Source organism: Plutella xylostella, chromosome 5, assembly GCF_932276165.1.
Source record: "Plutella xylostella chromosome 5, ilPluXylo3.1, whole genome shotgun sequence".
Lineage (NCBI taxonomy): Eukaryota > Metazoa > Arthropoda > Insecta > Lepidoptera > Plutellidae > Plutella > Plutella xylostella.
In genome coordinates, this window is record NC_063985.1 from 4400836 (window position 1) to 4421072 (window position 20237).

The 20237-nt window shown below is 38.1% G+C and overlaps 1 protein-coding gene and 2 long non-coding RNA genes across 5 annotated transcripts; all 3 read right to left on the bottom strand.

Annotated features, from left to right (window-relative positions):
* Positions 1–1209: 1209 nt before the first annotated feature.
* On the bottom strand, positions 1210–17702 carry LOC119692389. Its single transcript, XR_007268248.1, has 2 exons — positions 16858–17702; positions 1210–2043 (listed from the first exon to the last, which is right to left on the bottom strand). It is a non-coding gene; the product is annotated as an uncharacterized LOC119692389 (long non-coding RNA).
* On the bottom strand, positions 3312–15486 carry LOC105392614. Of its 2 annotated transcripts, none has more exons than XM_048633025.1 (3): positions 15091–15486; positions 14214–14722; positions 3312–3578 (listed from the first exon to the last, which is right to left on the bottom strand). In XM_048633025.1, exons 1-3 carry the CDS (start codon positions 15251–15253, stop codon positions 3564–3566), a joined length of 687 nt encoding a protein of 228 aa, XP_048488982.1. In that variant the 5' UTR covers positions 15254–15486; the 3' UTR covers positions 3312–3563. The 2 variants fall into 2 exon arrangements, with proteins under 2 accessions (XP_048488982.1, XP_048488981.1); XM_048633024.1 differs by lacking the exon at positions 3312–3578 and adding an exon at positions 3824–4869 and having other exon boundaries at positions 13672–14722.
* Positions 10080–11145, bottom strand: LOC125491343. Of its 2 annotated transcripts, XR_007268247.1 has the most exons (3): positions 10690–11145; positions 10412–10585; positions 10080–10241 (listed from the first exon to the last, which is right to left on the bottom strand). It is a non-coding gene; the product is annotated as an uncharacterized LOC125491343 (long non-coding RNA). The 2 variants fall into 2 exon arrangements; XR_007268246.1 differs by having other exon boundaries at positions 10412–11145.
* Positions 17703–20237: the final 2535 nt, after the last annotated feature.

Sequence of the window (20237 nt, forward strand, 5' to 3'; positions counted from 1 at the left end):
GAACGAGAGCTGTCGTGCAATCAGCACATTTCATACAGCGAGATAGAGTCGTGATTCGCGCAGCTGGCGCTCTGAAACTTTGTTTTTCGTTGTAGAGTGACCCCGCCGATGAACTAATAGTTAAGAATCGGTGACAAACACTATATAGGGGCAGACTAGGGTTTGCCGATTAGCCAGTCTAATTTGACTGTATCATTCAATTCGTTTTTTAAACGTCTTTGAACCAAATTTGTTCACTCAGAATTACCCCCCCTTTTGCAACATTCTGAAAGGGGCGGCTCCTTCCATGCACCCCCAATATAACGGTTAGAAACTGTCTACTCTCTGTGGGGGTGTTAGTACTGACTACCTGACCTAGTATCTAGTGACCTAGATTGACTACTTACTTATCTTTTTAACTAACTAAAAAGCTAGCTAAAAGATATGTTTTTCACCAAGTTTCTTTCGGTTTTCTTATGTGCACGGCAGTGCTTCCCTGGAAGTTGAGCAAAACAGGGGCACGGTCACTATCGTACCATAGGTAGGTAATTTTCTCGAGAAAATTGTCTCAACATATAAAATATCATTATTTATAAATGAACATAACTTCATAATAGTGCCCTCTGTTGCAAAGTGAAGTTAGCACTGGCTATGTTACTTCAGATGCTTATACAACCAATGCAAAACGTAATCGTGTCGAAGTGAATAAAATGCTACTACACAAACGCTATACTTGATTCAGCCTTTCGTCACTAGATGGCATTACTATGCTGTTTTTTTTTTACAGACATAATCATCCGATGGTTACGAAGATTTACACATAGAACTACAGATTGTAGGGGGAGTTAGATCTATGTCCTACAATCCCGATTTGGCAGTCTATGTACCTATGCGATTAGTAAATGAGGTAAACTTCATAGATATGCAATTACCATCTTAATTCGGTTGCGTATTCAAAGGTTACTTTCTTAAGGCTGCTAACTTCACACACCTTCAAAAGAGAAATAATTAAATAGGCATGCATAAAATGTGTGGAATTCATAATTTATAAGCGTAGACAGCTGTTGTAGTAAGCTGCTAGCTAACACAGAGTCGATCTCTTCCAGGTAACCATTGGGCGACTGACAGACATATTTATTCATTGATATAATTTTACTATTTAGAATTATGTAAGTAGGTTAACTTATTGGGTAGATAGGAATTAAATAATGAATTAAAACAAAGACAATCTTCAGTTTAATAACATATTGAGTTATTTTATTTGCTTTTTTTGATTACACCTAAGTCGGTAGGTACTTACATAATATTTACATTGAATCTGAAATTTCTATTCTATTACATTGTTAGCGGGCACTTTCTACTCATCGAAATTATAATAATTGTAATACCTACATGTAGGTACCACTTATTAGAGTCTGCTTGAAAGGCACAATCATTTTATTTTGTAACTATTGTTTAGTGCTAGCTCCCTATTGTTGCAGGTCTCTATGAATAACTTTGGAAATATATTTGAGAGCGTTTCACGAATGCCTCTAAAACACACAAAAAATATCCTTATTTAAATGGCTTTGATCTATGAAGTTCTACGTTACACGTTCTAATGTATACAATTAACAATGACTATCAATCACCTAACATGAAATCAGACACAAATAACTTAACCATTAAAGACGGAAAACATCACAATCACATTACTTAACCCTACTTAACTTATCCACCAGCGACATAAATAGCCACATTATTCTCGAACCTTCCAAACAGACTCTAGAACGTTCGTCAGATGTACTCAAAAGGAATGTGACAAGCGCGTCTCACCACCAACAGCGGTAGCTGGGGCAGGCAGATGACAAAAAATATTGCAAAAGGGCTGAACAGTATGCAAGCTCCCAACCACATCATCAGCAGCCAGGTGGGGGCGAACACGACGTGCTCCAGCATCGTGACGTCACGGCGACTGCTCTAGAGTGCAAGGTGGCTAGAGGTCATCGCTGCAGCGCGTTGGCCGAAGTTGCAGCACTGTCGTGCACTGCTGCTGCTTGCGGGGCGTGGGTTTAACTACGCCACCTGGAAATTGAGAAATTGTGTCCTTGTAGATGAGAATGTCTCATAGAATCAGTTTACAGATCTTTGAATCTTGTTAATACGGATTCATTCAAATATGAGCCAATTTCTTAAAATTTAGGGTGTTTCGGGTACGATAATGTGCAATTCCATATTAGCGGTGTGAATGATGTTCTATGAACATGTGTAACGTTCTCGGACGAGTAAGCTATGTTCTATGGTGTTTCATGTCCATTTTCCATGTTGAAATGAAAGAACCACACTCCAAATCCTACTCTATTTACTGGTGTTATAGCAGCGATATTGCAAGTGTAGTGAGAGTGCAGTATCGTGATGAAACGAGTTGCCGGCCGATGCGTGCAAGGACGGAGGACGCCATCGGCTAATTGCTACAATTTGATGCTAAATGCGGTTTGCCAGTTGCATCTTTATTACTTTATATACAGGTGTCCCGAACGAATGGGAGGGCTGAAAATTACAATATTCTGGTTACTACTGAGCTAGCCTATCAACCCTTCAAACCAAAGCATGACGTTGAATTTTGGGACACGTAATTATTAAATTATTATTGAACTATAAACTATAAGCCATGAGTTCAAAGTGTGGATACAAACTGCTGGCTAACAAGATAATATACAGGGGCTATTGCAGAAGTGGTCTGGAGTCGATATAGGATGACTCAGGTGGGGGCGGTTGCGAATTTCCAGAACTCATAGAAAAGAAGTTGTTTGGGATGTCCTCCTACAACATTCTATATATGAAACTACGTGGTACGTATCAACAGTAACTGTTTGATGATTTTGCTATAAATTATTTATTCTATTTGATATGATAACCTTTCGTGCTCGATAATCGAGAGTGTTCGTTTTATCTATTTTGTGAGTGCATGCTTGCATTTATAAATAATAATAAAATATGTATCAGTGTGTCTGTACGCTGTATCTCGCAGATAAAGTTGAGTTCTATATGGAAACGTGACCGGCAAGTTTATTTAAAATATTTGCACAGCAATCACAAGCTAAGTAGGTTCTGTGTTTACTTGAAACTGTACTCATGATATGATTTGATTATACATGTGAACTTCTGACTTAGATTAACTTTATCTTAGAAAGTCAACAAAACATACAACATTAATGTAGCTATTTAAACATAATCTAAGAAAAGTAGGTAAGTAAACTTATTTATAGAATTGATAAAATAATTATCATTATAACGCTTAGGCGATAGACAGCATGAGAGACAGGCTGAGCAACAAATAATGGCTACAGTAAAATTGATCATATTTTTGAATGATCAAACGAACTTACCTAAGTGAAGTTCGATCTTAATTATCCTGTCTTCGTCGGAGAGATTTAATTCTTCACTATGTAGTAGCCCTGCTACGCGCTAAGCCTATCGCACAAGTTTAAGAGGTAGAAAGAAAAAATAAAACTAGGTACTTTTTCGATTAGTTAGTCTGGCCACACTAACAACAGTCTACCTGCCAAACCGCCACCCGTTTAAATTCATTATTTCAGAGTAAGCTAAGTAGGCGGAGTATCATATAACAACATTGATTATATAAGGGAATAAAAGTGGGTTATCACTGAACCTTGGGTTAGGGTGGGACTTTAAATCTCTCCGACGAAGACAGGATAATTAAGATCGAACTTCACTTAGGTAAGTTCGTTTGATCATTCAATTATCCTGTCTTCGTCCTTCGAGATTTAATTCTTCACTATGTAGATGTTCAGAGAAGTCATAATCAATGTTGCAAAAAAGATAAAGAAAAAAAACCAAAAGGTTAATCTTAATCTAGATTTATTTACAAAATCATCACATATTATCATTAATGGTACAACAATCAAGTATACTGGTATTTGAATCAATAATCGGTCTATTATAAAAATTAGCAAAGACAGCTGACTGCGCAGACCAACCAGCTGTCTTTCTAATCACGTCAATACTTAAGCCAGCTCTAGAAGCAGCAGATGTTGATGCGTGCCTTGTGCTATGAGCTTTAAAAATTGAGGTATCTATACCACTATCGCTTAAGGTCTGCTTTATCCAGCGCCCCATGCTTTGCGAAGTAGCTGGTCTGTAAGGTTTCTTATATGTTAGGATTAGGTGATCCTCAGAGCTTGAGCGTATGGAGGCAGTAACCGAGCAATACTTCTGCAGCGTAGAGGCTGGACAAATACCCGGGCGAGGATGGAAGAAAGGCAAATTCAAAACTGGTTGAGCTTTCCCAACTCTGGAAGTCTTAATCATGTCTTTAATCGTAATGATAATGCGATCTTCAAAAGTTTTCATATTCGATATTTTTATATAAGATAAAGTTTGCATCCTCTGTCCTGTTGACAATGCTAATAACATAACTAGTTTTCTTGTTAACTTTTCTAAACTGATTGAATCATTATTCAAAGTATCCAAATAATCTAAGACAATGCTAGGGTTCCATGTGTAATCATAACGTGGAAATATCGGTTTTCGCCTAAATATTCCCTTAAAGAATCGCTTTAGTCTCGGTTCATCACTTACACTAGTAGTCGATATTAAAGATATCGCAGAGCGATGGTTATTTAAAGTTCCATATGATGAACCGTTTTCAAAACAATCCGAAAGAAATTTCAATAAAAATGATAAATCAAAATTAAAAAAATCTACATTATTTTTATGACAATATATCCACCATAATTTAAGACTTGTAGTATATTGAGATCGAGTATTATCCGATATCGAAGAAAGCATTATTTCTAAAGCTTCTTCTGGAACGTTTTGTTTACGGAACCCTTCCCGGATAACACACACGCTACCAGGGAAAGGTGGCGTGATAGCGGGTGTGTTGACCTGAAAGGAGATGATAACAGATTCTTACTAGGAGAAAATACCTCAATCGTTTTGATGCACAAAGACATGTAAAACGGATACCATGGCTGAGATGGCCATAGAGGGACAACTACAATCCCTGTTGCTTTATCAGAAACAATTTTATTTAACGTCTTTAAAATCAAAGCAAAAGGTGGAAAAGCATAGAAGTAATATTGCGACCAATCGACCGTAAAGGCGTCAATATTATATGCAAACGGGTCTTTTTTCCAAGATACATATAAGAGACATTTTGTATTTATTCGTGAAGCAAATAAATCAATACATGGTTCCCCGAATAGTAGAACAATTTTTGCAAATGCCTGAGAACTTAACTCCCACTCTGTGTCAACATTAATTTTTCTAGATTCGCCATCGGCCTCGGTATTTAACGAAGAAGGAATATATGATGCAAATACAAAAATTCTGCGTTCTTCGCACCAATCCCAAATTTTTCTTGATATTTGATTTAAGTGAGGATATTGCACACCACCCATTCGGTTTATATACGAAATAGCCGTCGTATTATCCACTCGTAAAAGAATATTACAATTTCGGTACTGACCCGCAAAAGATTTAAGCCCAAAATAAGCTGCAAGCAGTTCCAGATAATTTATGTGATTGGTGCTTTCAGTGGTCGTCCAGAGGCCACCCGTTTTCTCTTTATCACAGGCTGCTCCCCAACCAGTTGTGGAGGCGTCTGTATAAATTTCAATGTCATAATTTTGATTTCTTATCGAATTGACAGCAATTAAAATATTGTTTTTCCACCAATGGAGGTCATCACGTAAATTATCTGTAACTGTCATAAAAGCATCATAATTATCATGATTCTTCAGCAAAGCTATATATTTGGCTCTTTCTAAAGACTTTGTATGAGCCCAACCATAAACTATCGCGGGGCATGCTGCGGTAAGAGAACCTAGGATACGAGCAAAATCACGAATTCGAATTCTGGTTGACTCGGTCAATGTAATAATTAGTTGCAAGATTTTTTGTCTTTTTGACGCTGGTAATTCTATTATCATTTTGTTAGAATTTAACAAAAAACCAAGAAATTTACAGGTAGTTTGAGGAGTTAAATTACTTTTCTCAAAGTTTATGACAAAACCTAAGCTAGTCAAAAGCTGTATAGTAATATTAGCATTTTTAAGACAATCTTCAGCAGTCTTTCCTAAGCACAAAAAATCATCTAAGAAACGAACGGATAAAAGACCGTTAGATCGTAGGTGGGCAAAGACCGGTTGTAAAATTTTCGTGAAAATATATGGTGCAGAACATAAACCAAATGGTAGTGCAAGAAACTCAGAATCAGAATCAGAATTTATTTAATAAAAAGAGATTACAACACCAATTACAGTGGTCTCCACACTAGGCTAAATGCCTGTATAGTGGTGACCCGCGGAAGATATTATCAAAAAACGATTTACATAGCGTGTAGGTTACATTTAGTATTCTGTTTTTAAACTAATTAATACTAATATATAAAACAGTTTTGGCTTAAAATTAAGATATTTTGAACTAGTAATAGGAACATAGAGTTTAAAATTTAATTTAACTTAAAAAATGTGATGCATGTTGTGTAGTTGTGTTGTGGGTGTGTTTGAGTTCATGTGAGTGGGTGTGTGTATATGAGTGTGTGTGTGTGTGTGTGTGTATGTTTGTGTGCATGAGTGTGTGTGTGTGTGTGTGTGTGTTTATGGGGTAAGACACTATGAATTACTATGAGGAAGTTTCGAGGAGAAATTCTGTTTTTTCATAGTCAAGAGTAAAAAGGTACTTTTTTAGGTTTATCTGTGCCTCTTTAATAGTGCAGCCAATAAATGGGCACACTTTAATGAGCTTGTTAAGCAAAAAGGGTTGTAGAAAAGTTGGAAAACGTTGGGCAAAAGTGGTTCTGCATGCAGGAACAGCTAAGCGGATAACACGTTTATCCAGGATTTCAGAAAGGGTAGGGAGCGACAGCAGGTGTTTGTATGCTGCAGTTGCAGACTTTGCAATGAAGAGCTGCCGAACTGTTAGCACCTCGAAGTCCCGGAAAAGATCAAAAGTTGAGTGTTGAAAGTGTTTTTTAAGAAGCACTTTTAGAACACAGCGCTGTGCCCTCTCTAATTTCAAAAGATGTGTCTTGGCGGCGCCACCCCAGCATGAAACACAGTACCCTATGATTGACTCACAGAGTGCCGTGTATACCAGTTTATGAATGCATGTGTCACTTAGATCTCTGATCTGTTTCATGATGTATATCAATTTCCTGCATCTGCCAACCACTCCCGATATATGCGCGTTAAAGTTGAGGTTCTGGTCAAGGATGACACCTAGGTACCTGAGAGACTGAGCTCGTTCAATATTGTCCGTGCAAGAACATTGGTGAAAGTCGGCAGGGGAAGAGCAGGTATGTAACTTAATGCTTTGAACAGTTTCATCTGGAGCTGATGCCTTCGTTTTGTGGAAACAGATAAATTTTGTTTTGGTAGGGTTTAATGTTAGAAGGTTGTTCTTAAGCCATGCTCCTATATCAGCCATTCCCAGTTCTGCTTTGGCTAAGACGCTTTGCCAGGTAAAATCGTTGAAGATTAAGGCTGTGTCATCGGCATAGCAAAACACCCTGCATTCTAGCTCTGCGTTAAGTGACTGGTCGATATCATTAAGATAGGCTATAAAGAGCGTTGGTCCTAGAATGCTGCCCTGCGGCACTCCAAAGGTAATTTCACTGGGGTCACTACAGCGTTCTCCTATTCTTGTAAGTTGTGTCCGTTTCGTCAGGTAGCTAGAAAACCACTGTAGGGCGATACCTCTGACTCCCAATCTATAAAGTTTCTCTAGGAGAAGTGGTATCGACACGGTGTCAAAAGCTTTGGCGAGATCTAAGAAAACGCCAATAGAGCATTTTCCAGTATCGAGGTTGGCTGTAACAGTTTGTAAAAGTCCGGACACCGCGTCTTCAGTGGATTTCCCTTTTCTAAACCCAAATTGATGAGGGGAGAGTAACTTTTTAGCTTCTAGATATTCCGTCAGTCTCCTGTTAGCAATTTTTTCCAAAAGTTTTGAAAAAGCATTTAAAAGGGATATGGGTCGATAGCTGTTTGCAGATGTTTTATCACCAGATTTATATATTGGAGAAACGAGAGCTGTTTTCCAACATCTAGGGAAAACCCCTGAAGATAAACTTAGATTAAAAACGTGTGTAAGAGGTGTTAATAGGCAGTGAAGGTTCTGTTTTAAAATATGGTTTTTTATTCCATCAATACCTGGAGCGCTGTCATTTTTAAGTTGCCTTATGAGAGTTGCTACTTCCATGTGGTCAGTAGGTTGCATAAAAAAGCTGTCTTTTGTTAGTGGGACGTTTACTTCTGTGACTAGCTGCTCTTGAGTTTTGTTCAGTTGAAGCAATGTCTTTTGTGCCAGATTTGGCCCAACAGACACGAAAAAATTATTACAGTTATTAAGAGAGGCTTGGCTGGGTTGTGAGGATGACAGTAACTCAGTAGCGGTTACGCTATTCTTTTTTGATGGTTGGTCGCACAAAGTTTTTATAGATTTCCACAGACTTTTGGGGTTATTTTTGTTCTCTTGCATTTTCTGGTCAAAATAAGCTTTTTTTAACTTCCTAGTGAGCGAGTTACAGAAGTTGCGATACCTGGTATAAGTAAGTCTCAGAATAGGATTGTCTGCGTTCTTACGTGACTTTAAGTGAAGGCTGTCTCTGTGTCGAAGACACCTAAGTAAGCCTGGTGTGATCCACGGCTTGAGTATGTGCTTCGAGCAAGGATCTTTCTTTAAAGTTGTATGCTTATTCGTAATGTCAGATACTATGTCACCAAGCTTTGAAGCTGCCTCGTCCGGGTTTGTTGCGCTCAATACAGGGCTCCAGTCTGTCTTATGCAGATCATTTGCAACAGCTGAGAAGTCAGTTATTTGGCGCATCTTGCTGGAGGCATCTTTAACATTCGCAGATGTATGTATAGTGCACATTATAAGGTCATGATCAGTGGTAGAACAGTTACATACGATGGCTTCGCACTTCTTTTTTGTTCTGACAAAGATGTGATCTAGACAGCCTTCGATTCGAGTAGGTTTGTTAATAGCTGATAAAAATCCCATCTCAGCCATAAGACACTGGTATTCGAGACTAGGCAACGTGTCTACAAGTATGTTAATATTAATATCGCCTAGTAGTACGACGCTTTTGTTGTTGGTTAGGGGAGTTATTACTTGTTGTAAAGATGAAATGAATTTGTGTGGATCAAAAGAGGGGGAACGATAGATAGCAACTAGTGCTATGGAGTTAGGAAAACATACCACCAAGCCCTGGGTTTCCTCGATATTTGGTTCGTAGACTACTACGTTATATTTTTGTTTAACATAGACGACTACACCTCCAGCTTTGTTGGTGAACTTTGTTGTGTGGTACGACACGTAACCTGGAGCGTGATTCGTGTCACAAAAAACCCCGTCGCTTTCATCTCGTTTTCAGATTTTTACGAACGAGGTGTCAAATTGCGATTCACATGGCACTAAAACCCAAGCTACATAGTAAGATCGTTTTGAGTTCGCAAAATGAATGAACGGAATGGAGAATGACGCGATTCATGTCATTTTTGTTGAACTTTTTGATATCGCTTATCTGTCATATTTTGACGTTTATGCGATTTTAAACTTTCGAAGAAAAGGGTGAAATTGTTAGATCGTTTTCAGAAACAATACCTACTGCTAACAGTGAAATTGACCATGTACGCATCTCTCCAACATCTTCAAGCCATTTTTCAGCCGGACAGCCGTCCCTACGAGATACGTTTCCATCTTTACCGAATTCGTAATTTTCCTTTATAGTAAGCTTGTATTAGTGATATTTATTTGATTGGCGTGGGTTTTAGCCTGAGGCCCTCGCAGAATGAGGAAGAATATTTTTCCCTCAGTGTGCAAATTGTAAGTTAATGAATTAAACACATTGTAATGCATGTCTATTTTATTTATTGATAGAACTAATAAATTCTATGAATTATCACAGATACATATATTAGGTCCCTTTACCACTTAATAAAGCTACAGATAATGGCATTCAAAGATTAAATTGTCTTATTTTTTCTCATATTCTCTCTTATAGGTTGACTGTTACAAAATGCTTTTAGCCTTGTGTATAGTTATTAATACTTATATAATACAATATTTTGTTAACAATTATTAAACTATTATTGTATATAGGAACTTAGGTAATCAGTAATCACAGGTGCTCCTCTGTTTGAATTGACGCATGAAGAAGAGGAAGAAGAGAGGCGTGAGGCCATTGAAGGCCAGGCGCAGGGACGGGATCCTCCCGCGCACCGCCAGTCTTGATTGTTCCTTTCATTAGCCTAGAAAAGACAAAATCAAAAGTTCAGTATGATATTGTTCTAAAAAATTACAGACACTAACAAAACTACACTGTAACATAAATATTCAACATCAGTTTTCCTAACACATTATTGGGGTAGCAATGAAGTTAAATTCTATTCTATTATTTAGCCAAACATTTAGGAATAACCTTTTTCCATATGAGGAGCCCCTGCTCAAGAAGCCTCTCATTGACTGCAGCCTGTCTGTTCATTGCTTCAGCTATTCATTGTGAGGGCTGAAGCCGTGGCCCTCTCATAACGCACTTGCTCCATCTGCGACTCAAGCACATCGGCTGCTGCTTGTGTTCATCTCGTTCATGATTCTAAAACAATTCAAACAGAAATTGGATACATTGTAAATTACAATACCTTCTTGACTACAACCGGTTATATTTCCAAAAAAATAGGTTAATACATTGATACTTACATGTCTCAGTCGTATTTCTCTAAGTTAGTTAAACTTCCTTTCTTCTTATTTTCCAAAAAAAACTACGTTGATACGAAAATGAGCAAAGAAAATCAATGTTTTTATGTAGAAAACATGGCGGCTGTCAAAAGTGCCACAGGTTATGAATTTCTTCAACGTTGAATTAAAAAGCCGTTTCTTGATACTTGCTATCGACACTAATTCCAACAAAATATATTGTAGGAACAAAATTATTTAAAACAAATTAGTGGTAGTATTTATAATTTTTGCATGGCAATTAAAAAAATATAGTTTCATTCATTTCACTCAAGCCATCCCAATACGAACTAGCGATATGAAAACGAGATCAAAGTATGTGTGTTATGAATCGCGTTTTTGAACATTGCGGATTTCATCTCGTAACTCGTTCGTATCGCTTTACAAATATTTCGGTTGAGATGTGAATCGCGCCCCTGGGATGGTTCTAACTTCGTCACCTTTTAGCCAGCATTCAGTTAGAACTAGAACATCGAATGAAAGGCCCGTGCGATGTAAAGTCGTGAGAAAACTGTCCAAGTTTTTGTTTAAGCTTCTGATATTAAAAGCTAATACGGAGAAGTTATTTGAATTTTTGAAGGCAGTGATTTCATTGCACGCTTCTGCAGCATTGAGCGCATGACATTCTATTGACAGGAGGGAATCTACTTCTACACATGAGTGTAAATTAGTCATTGCCATAATATGTAGCACAAATTAGGTGTGTGTAGAATGCTCTGATGTCATACACATCAGCTGGAGTCAAGCGTGAATGTGGAGGCAAATATACTGTGATGGCCATCGGATGTATTAGAAGTGCGATTAAATTATGTAAAAAAGTGATGATACTTTTTTGTAGGTTTAGCCTGAGTTTGTACTGTTCGTTCTTATTGTGTGTAGTTGCGTGTCTTTGGTGTGTTAGTATGTTGTGTTTGTGTGTGTGTGTGAGAAAATGTGTGTGGTGTGTGCGAGTATTATTATCTATAGGTACATTGTGCTGTCTAGGAGATGCTAAGCAGGCTTTAGTTTGTGCCGGGAAGAGGTCCAATTTTTGAGTCCAAGTCGGCCAGAGTTGTAATGGCCATAGCTGGTTTTCCTTCTGCATGTCTGACGTGGACTGTTCCTCTGCGATGCCAAACAAATTTGACGTTGAGCAGTCTGGCGCGTTGTTTTGCGAGAAAAAACAGGTTTCTGTTGTGGCTTGATAAGCGCTCGTTTACGTAGATCGGCTTAGCTGGCCCTGTTGCCAAGTTAACAGAGTCCAGATTTTTTCTCATTTTTGATGCCTTAATGATCTCGTCACGTTTCGCCTTTCTCACAAGCTTTGCAACTATGGGCCGTGACAGGTTGACTGTGGTAGTTTTATTCCCTGATTGGTCACCTGGAGCGGTTACTCGGCGCTTGGCACCGACTCGCGCTACATCGTTTATGTCACATTCGCCTAGTTCAACTCCCAGCTTTTTAGCGGTTACCATCAGGATGTGATGTAGGCTTTCGTTCGGCTCCTCTGGCACACCAATGATCTCGATATCGTTTTGTAAGAGATTTTGTTCTTGTGTCGCAAATGAAGTCTTCATCACGAATAGCTGCTCCTGCAGTGTTATAATCTCAGAGTCTTTTTCTTTCAGCTTCTGTTCATATCTAGTACGTTGTTCCTCCAGAGAAGACGACATCTGAAGCTTCAGGTCCAGTAGGTCCTTACGTAAGAGCTTTATTTCGTCGTTAGAAGATTTGAGGTCCTGCAGTTCGCGGCGAATCATCTGCAGTTCTCCAAATAGCGAGCTTTCGTTTGGAGGGACTGGTGTAATTTCTCTCTTACTGCCCCGAGTCATGTTTACGTTGCTGCTCGAGGTGTAGGTGTCATTCAGTGCCTGACGTATTGGAGTCTCGTCGTTCCTTGGGGCTCTGCACTCAGGGCATTTCCAGCTGATTCGCTCCTTCTCTGATAAATTGCTGTACTCTACTAAAGGAATGTTAACACAGTCAAGATCGAAGCTGTGATGGCATTTTGAGCATTCCAAGTAATCAAAACTAGATATTTTCTTTTTACAAGCATTGCAGTATGGTTCCATTGATACCAGTCTTTTGTATAAATTATAGTTATGAAATTTTTCGTAAAATGGAGCGTTGCAAATTACGGAGCGTTTGATTGGCAGTAGTAGTGTCAGATGGTTGTCAGTGTCAGTCTATTTGACGTCTAGTTGACGTTTCTATGACATATCATACCTTCCGTCTCTTTCTAATCGTGACGTTTGAAGTCTAACCTCAAAAAACGACTAGTGTTAGTTATGTAAAATTACTCACAATCGTCCGCTTTTTCGGAAAAACTTTATATCGCACTAATGGCCAACAATCAGCTTGGTCCGTTTTATGCTTCTGGATGCCACTTTTTGAGGTATTTCTATTCAAAACTATTATTTAAGTGTGTGTGTTTACTATATAAGTGTTTACGCTGTGCCGGTTACGTTCCGTCAACTCATATAGATTCCCTTCAAAATAAAACCGTAAAAATTTCGTATGAGACTTATGTATAGGCAATAAAAAATATGCCTCTTTAATATCAATATTAATCATATAGCAGTCCTTACACATAAGCTTGGTAGCAGTCCTCACATCCTCCATCTTAAAATGTTCAGTGTAAATATACTTATTAAGTTTTTTTAAATTCAAGATAAATCGTTTACTACCATCGCTTTTCGGTACTAAGAAAATATCTGAAACAAATTGACCAGATGTTTCTTTACATCTCCTTATGGCTTTAATGTCTAATAAATGATTAATCTCATTTTTTACTTCTGACAAATCATTACTACCAAAAGATCGTCGCGGACAATCCATTGGATTTTGATGAGGTACTTCACTAAAGGGGATTATATAACCAGTCACAGTTTTCAATATAAATGCATCATTTGTAATAGATTGCCACTGTTGAAGAAAATATTTCAAACGTCCGGAATGTACCTGTACCTGCGGAGGTTGAGCCACTAAGCTCGACGACTCGTCGAGGGGCGGTACGGTGGAGGAGGGGCACGGCGCGCCGGCGCCGGTGGGCCTGGCGGCGGCGCGACATGGCGCCGTGCGGGCGGCTGCTGCTGCGCTGTGTACTGAGCTGCTCGCCGTCGGTTCTGATATGGCGGGCCCATCGGCACATTTCTCGGCCCACCGGCTCGTGGATGGTACGACTGGCCGCCGCGCTGCTGTCGGTTTCCTCGGGACAATGGGCCTCTTGCATTTAAATTTGAACTCGTTGATGGAGCGGGGTGAATGAACTGGCCTGTCTTTTTTATGCCCTGTGAGTCTTTTACTAAATCCCCAAGTTTTTCTCCGAAAAGAAAAGTATCTCTTTTTCTGTCTTTAAATGGATCTGCCAGAGATTTGTCAATCAAAGGTATTAAGACCGATCGCCGAGTATCAGTCTCGGCATAATGTGAGTCTGCCAGTAATTTACCAGCGTCATTCAGAGTACGTATGACGTCTGGAATATCTGGTGTTTTTTTTAACAGATTTGTTAATGCCTTTCCCAAAGCTGAAAGTGTTTTACCAAGCTGATCTTGCTTTGAAAGTAGTCTCTTGTCTCTTAACTTACACGCCTCCGCTAAGTTAACGCTTATTTCCGGGTTTAGAGTTGGACTTTTGGCTAATGGGACATTTTTAGGATAAGGGTATTTCTTAATAAGGCCATCCTTTTCCTCTTTATTAAGACCATCTTGTAATATTCGTTGGAATCTTGCGGCAACATCCGCTTGCAAGTCGTCTCCGAATTCAGCGGGATCTGCTTCTTCATCTCCTAATTCTCGTAACAGATCGGGATCATAATCGCTGACGTCCATATTTTCCTCAATAACGTAGCACGTAGTGCAGTTAGGGCTCGTACATGCTGTCGTTTCCGTCATTTCGCTAAACTCAGCAGCCTCAGTATCTATAGGCGCCGTTCTTTCGGTGTCTGCTGGTAACACAACTTCTATATGGGTGGGCTGTTGAGATCCGGCCAATATACCCTCATTATATTCGGGATGTTCTGGAATACGAAAAAAAAAAAACTCGAATAGATATTTTTTTTTCCATAAAAACCCAAATAAAAAATATTGGTGGGTAGGTTCAAATAACTTGTTACCGTTACCGCCCGATGAATACAACAGGCACAACAAAATAATTAAGAATTTTGAAAATCTGTCCACACGATTTAAGGTAAAAATACCCCCAAATATGATGACCCGATGAATGCAACGGGAATTTAGAAATATTAAAATGGCATCACCCATGAATGCATTAGGTGATGTTATAACTATCAAATGATTATCCAAAGAATTCAATGGATTCAAAAAAAATAAATATCACATTAACATTTCCGATGAATGCAACGGAAATTTAGTAAAAGTTTTATACCTTCAATTTGTACTTCTCCTTCAACTGGAGGTAATATCTGCTGATTTTCAGCAAGCCGACTTCTTTTCGCACTCAATTTTTCTTCATATAACTTCAACTTCCTTAGCCATCTCTCTTCACGAGATTCACCTTGCGTAGCACTTTCATGACTTCGCTTTGACATGTTTAAATATTGTAGGAACCTGTGCGAACGCCGCGCGCGCACGGACAAGAATGAATTTAAACGGGTGGCGGTTTGGCAGGTAGACTGTTGTTAGTGTGGCCAGACTAACTAATCGAAAAAGTACCTAGTTTTATTTTTTCTTTCTACCTCTTAAACTTGTGCGATAGGCTTAGCGCGTAGCAGGGCTACTACATAGTGAAGAATTAAATCTCGAAGGACGAAGACAGGATAATTATTAGCGTAAAGACTATTTAGAATACTTAATAACAAATAAAAATAATTTGCGCACTGGTAAGAAAATATTACTTTAAATATTCTAAACTATTCATAGATAATATAGATGATCCACGTTATGCTATATGAAACCATTGATTAATTAACACTGGAGAATGTAGAAAGAATGGAAGATTTGGCTTCCGCAGCACTCTATTCCTGATTGACGTCGGCCCTGGCCCGCTGCCAGAGACACTAGTGGCAATTCATCTTTAACACACCCAGAATTCATTACTCCATAACCATAACCTTAATTAGTTTGATATGGCCTTTGATTGTTATACTCAGTGGGACTTTGAATCGACTTTGAGTCAACGCGAAATTTCAAAAGTTGTAGCACTCTGTATACTGTATCAAATATGTAACATAATAGGTAATATTATTATTTTTTAAGAAGGTATAATAAATATGTGTGTGCAATATAGATCTCCGTATACTATAAGCCCGAAGTAGGAGGGACTAGAATATTATTAAATAAGTATGTCTCCATTTTGACGAGTGTTCGTGATTCATCATCATCATGATAATCATTGAAAACATTTTTTATTAAAACTCGTAAGATTCGTGATGAAATAATTTAAATGTGGTAAGAGCTAGTAATTAAAGTTGCAGGTGAATTGCAAATTTAACTGAAGATGCGCAAGATTGGGTCGGATCGGAAACCGAATCTATGAAGTTAATGAGGAACTAATATAAACAAAACAACTGCCATTGTGATCAAAATTATATATTATGTAGAACTGTATTTTATTGTACCACCTACTTACTTAGCTCACCTAACTATTGTAAATATTTGATTACGAAAGGTGCAAGTAAGTCTTTGTATTGTCTAAAATAAAACGAAGGTGAACAACAAAATGAAAAACCGGATGCGAAATTACTAAGTAAAACAGTTTTAGGCAGTGATATGATAAAGGCATAATTATTTATAGACAACCGATCCGTATATTACAGTCCGTATAAAAACACACTTTGCTTTGGATGTAGGTGCCTATGTAAAGCTCATCTAAGTACAGTCCATAAACAGGTAAAATGAGTAGGTATTTATATATTTTTCTTGGTCTGACGATAAGATATCAAGTAAAACATGTAGAACATACGCCTGAAACATACGTAGGAATAGTAAAAAACTGTATACCGAAAGTAAGTAAAAGGCCCATATTATTAATGTCGTGTCGGCCTTTAAAGTAGTGTCAAAGTCGACAACAATAAGAGGTGTTATTTGATTTACCTTGAATCAGTAAGTAGCTGCGTGTATGTTATGCAATATTGTATGTTTTAATGTTTATTTTTTACTGTCCACAATAAAATGATTCATATTACTCACTCACATTTTAAAAATACACTAATATTTAAACACGATGCACACGATTTCTATTAAGAAATATTTTTATTTATCGTCACAGTTAGTTAAGACTTTATTTACCAACTATTAAAGGTCTGGTAAACATTGTGTGTACTTTAGATAATTATATTCACTTCCTAAAGCACATTTAGGTTCAGAAACACGTCTCCTTAGGACAAAGAGTTGTACAGAATGTAAATTTTCCTTCTTGGTAGTATGGCCTGCGCCCGCGCCGGTTTATTAATGATCAACAACCGGTTCGCGTGACATTGAGTTTGCGTAAACATTGGCTAAGTTGTGCATTTTTCTAGTGTATTTAATAGAGTATAATTTGATAGCTTGGGAAATTCAATACAGTTTTTTATAATTTCATGACAATAGACAATTGGGTTGAGAAGAATATTTGCTGCAATGCAATGCAAAAAGTAGATAAAACGCTCAACTACCTATTCATTTGCTGGTAGGTCTATAAAGAGCTTGTTGATTGTTACAATTAGTGTGCCATTACAAAATCAAAAATCACTCGAAATCAAAGTTATTTTGGTGAAGATAATAGGAATGTTCACTCAAAAATAACGTAAAAGTTGATTAAATTAGGAACGTTCTCCTTATTTTGAAGTCGGGTAATGATTATCTAACACAAGAAAAAATAAAAGAGCCAATATTTCCTAACTTTAGCAACTGGAAGATGGACTTGTCATAATCAGGAAAATATGTTCTCCTGACGGCCTGTCACAGATAACCACTACAATAGCGTCTGAAGATTGCGAGACACGCTGTGTCGATACTCTATTATTAGAACAAACGTTACGTTACTTTTTTCTGGTAAGTATTTTTAAAAGGAGAATTAAACCATATTAAACTCAATGTAGATAACTGATGTTTGACAAATACAAGATGCTAATAAATACACTCAGGGCGGATTCGACCAACGTCGAGTAACTTTTTACTCACGAGTAAACTACCAGTTACTCGCGAGTAAGCAGATTTTTCATTCTACCAAACCTGAAAACAAGATAAATAGCTTATCCCAAGAATAAAATGTTATACCGCCAAAATTGACCGTGTAACGAGCTTATCCGAGAGTAATTTTGTAATGGCGGCAGCACATCAGCTGATTAGAAAACCGTCATAATGACATATAAACACATCTGTCAAAACATAAACAAAAGTACGTTAAAAGGCAAATTCTCAGAATAACAACAGCGAATAAAATATTAAAACATAAACAATTTCATACTATTATAATCCATTCAAACTAAGTTGGCATGTCATTTCTATTGCATACTTTGAAACGCAGCTATTTTTATTTTAGTTGCGTTACAGTTTCGTTCCTCGTTCATTCAATTAATCATGGTATAACTTGGTAGAATGCAAATGTACTTATACCAGATATTTACTCGCGGATAAATTTTATTCCGGTATAGTTATTCTCGTGTAATGTGATGTTTGGACGAATTCACCCTCAGTCGGAAAACGAAACTATGTCAAACGGATGACAGTTTGAAACTCAAACACTGAAATCACTAACCGAAGCTGGCATCAGTAAACTAATCCTCAGCAGCACGTGGTCCATAACTATCACTATCACTTGAGGTCAAGTGTACGTAGCTATAGCTCGTATCGACCATAGAGTATCGAGTGCAGCGACGGAACTGCGTGGTGGGTTGCGCGGGCGCAGCGCGCCGCCCGCGTTGCAACACCAGCGAGAGGCAGCCGGCTCCCTACCTCTTGTACCATAATATCACGAAATACCAGCGCCGTATACCCACGAAATACAGTTCATATTCCCCTGGTGGGTTTTTTGCCGCGTGGTTCTCAGTGTTCCAAAAGACCTTGTAAACACGAGATCGGTTGTAAGCGCTTCGCAAGTGGCCGACCTTCTAGTTCACCATTATTGCTAAGTTCATATTTCATAACGCACATGGTCTTATTCAGCCCCCTGTCCTACTTCGGATTGGAGATCATTGTGGCTTTATGTTTACATGGTTTTACTAGCCACATGAAAATCATAATCAGAGTTACTGAAATTACAGTATCTTAGTCTGCGATATTTTTGAAATAAGTAGGAACATTTATGCAAATTATAAATAGGCAAGATAGAAACGATAGATTGTACATTTTCTATAAAAGCACTTTCTTTACTCATAAAGTCGTCATCGTTTTACTAAATGGATAGTCCATTCTGATCCTAGCAAGTCCATAACGTAAACTACGTTATAAGATATCAAGAGATAATAATGCGTATTATACGCAGGCGCATACTCTATCGGTCCCATGCAATAGAAGGTAGTCGCATGCATTTTGATAATGACCCAGATAAAATATGATCATAAAACTATATTATGTTATTAGCGCATATATATGCATCTGCCGAAGAACCTACATCCGATGAAGCGTAGGACGCTATTCACACCACTGCCGCAGTAACGATGACCTTAGAACTCATTAGTGTTTAAAATGAGAAAATTCAAGGACAACGTCTTATCCTTAGCTTGTAAAGCAGTGGTGGATGTTTGGCTGATACCTAAGGATGACGTAAGTAAAGTTCTAGTGAATACCTTCATATTTTTGTTGCAGCATCAAACAAATGATGCAGAAATTGCACAAACAAAGTCGTGCGCAACTAAACTGAACCTCTTGTAACGTTAAATTTGGTCCAAGTAAAGATTTTACATAACATGCAGTTACCTACATACAAAATAATGGAGCTATGAGATAATTATACATATAAATACAAATGCAATGTGTGATAAAAACATAATAAATACTAATGGCAAATTTCGGTGTTGAGTATTTTTATGCTGTGAGGTCCTTTGGCCATGTAAGTTTTCCATAACTCAACCAAATTTGATGAGAAATAGTAAGCTGGCAGAGACTGTATTGGGATTCCGAATGTACTTACATCATCCACAGATACTCCTCGTCCTTGCTGGAGTGCCTCGCCAGCGCGTCGCGGGGGGACCCTGGAACAATGTGCGGCATGAGAATCATCATCATCATCATCATAAGCTACAAACTCCGATGGTAGGCATAAAATATTAAAAAATAATTGCTTAAATTAGGTACTCTACTTAGCTATACTCTGCTTAGCTAGATGTAATGATTCAGTAGCTGTTATTTCCACCGAAAGGTTGTTTGGTAGTTCAACTGCCTCGTATTTCTGTCATTGTCCAAATTGGTGTTCAAATTATCGTTAACGTGTGACTGTTTCCCACTTCCCACGGGAAACCATTGAAAGGAAAGGCGAAGCTAGCGCGCAAAGCTAGTTTAGTTATACTAGAATGAATATTAAATAAACAAAGCCGAAATAAAATACACGCGCCAATAAATCTACAAAACACCAGTTGTTGCGGCACCGCACGG

Excerpts from the sequence above, each read along its gene's own strand:
- LOC105392614 (XM_048633024.1), bottom strand. The coding sequence starts at position 15,253 with ATGTCAAAGCGAAGTCATGAAAGTGCTACGCAAGGTGAATCTCGTGAA. Across the intron at positions 14,723-15,090 it reads AGGAGAAGTACAAATTGAAG|AACATCCCGAATATAATGAG; the intron begins GTATAAAACTTT and ends TTCGTATTCCAG.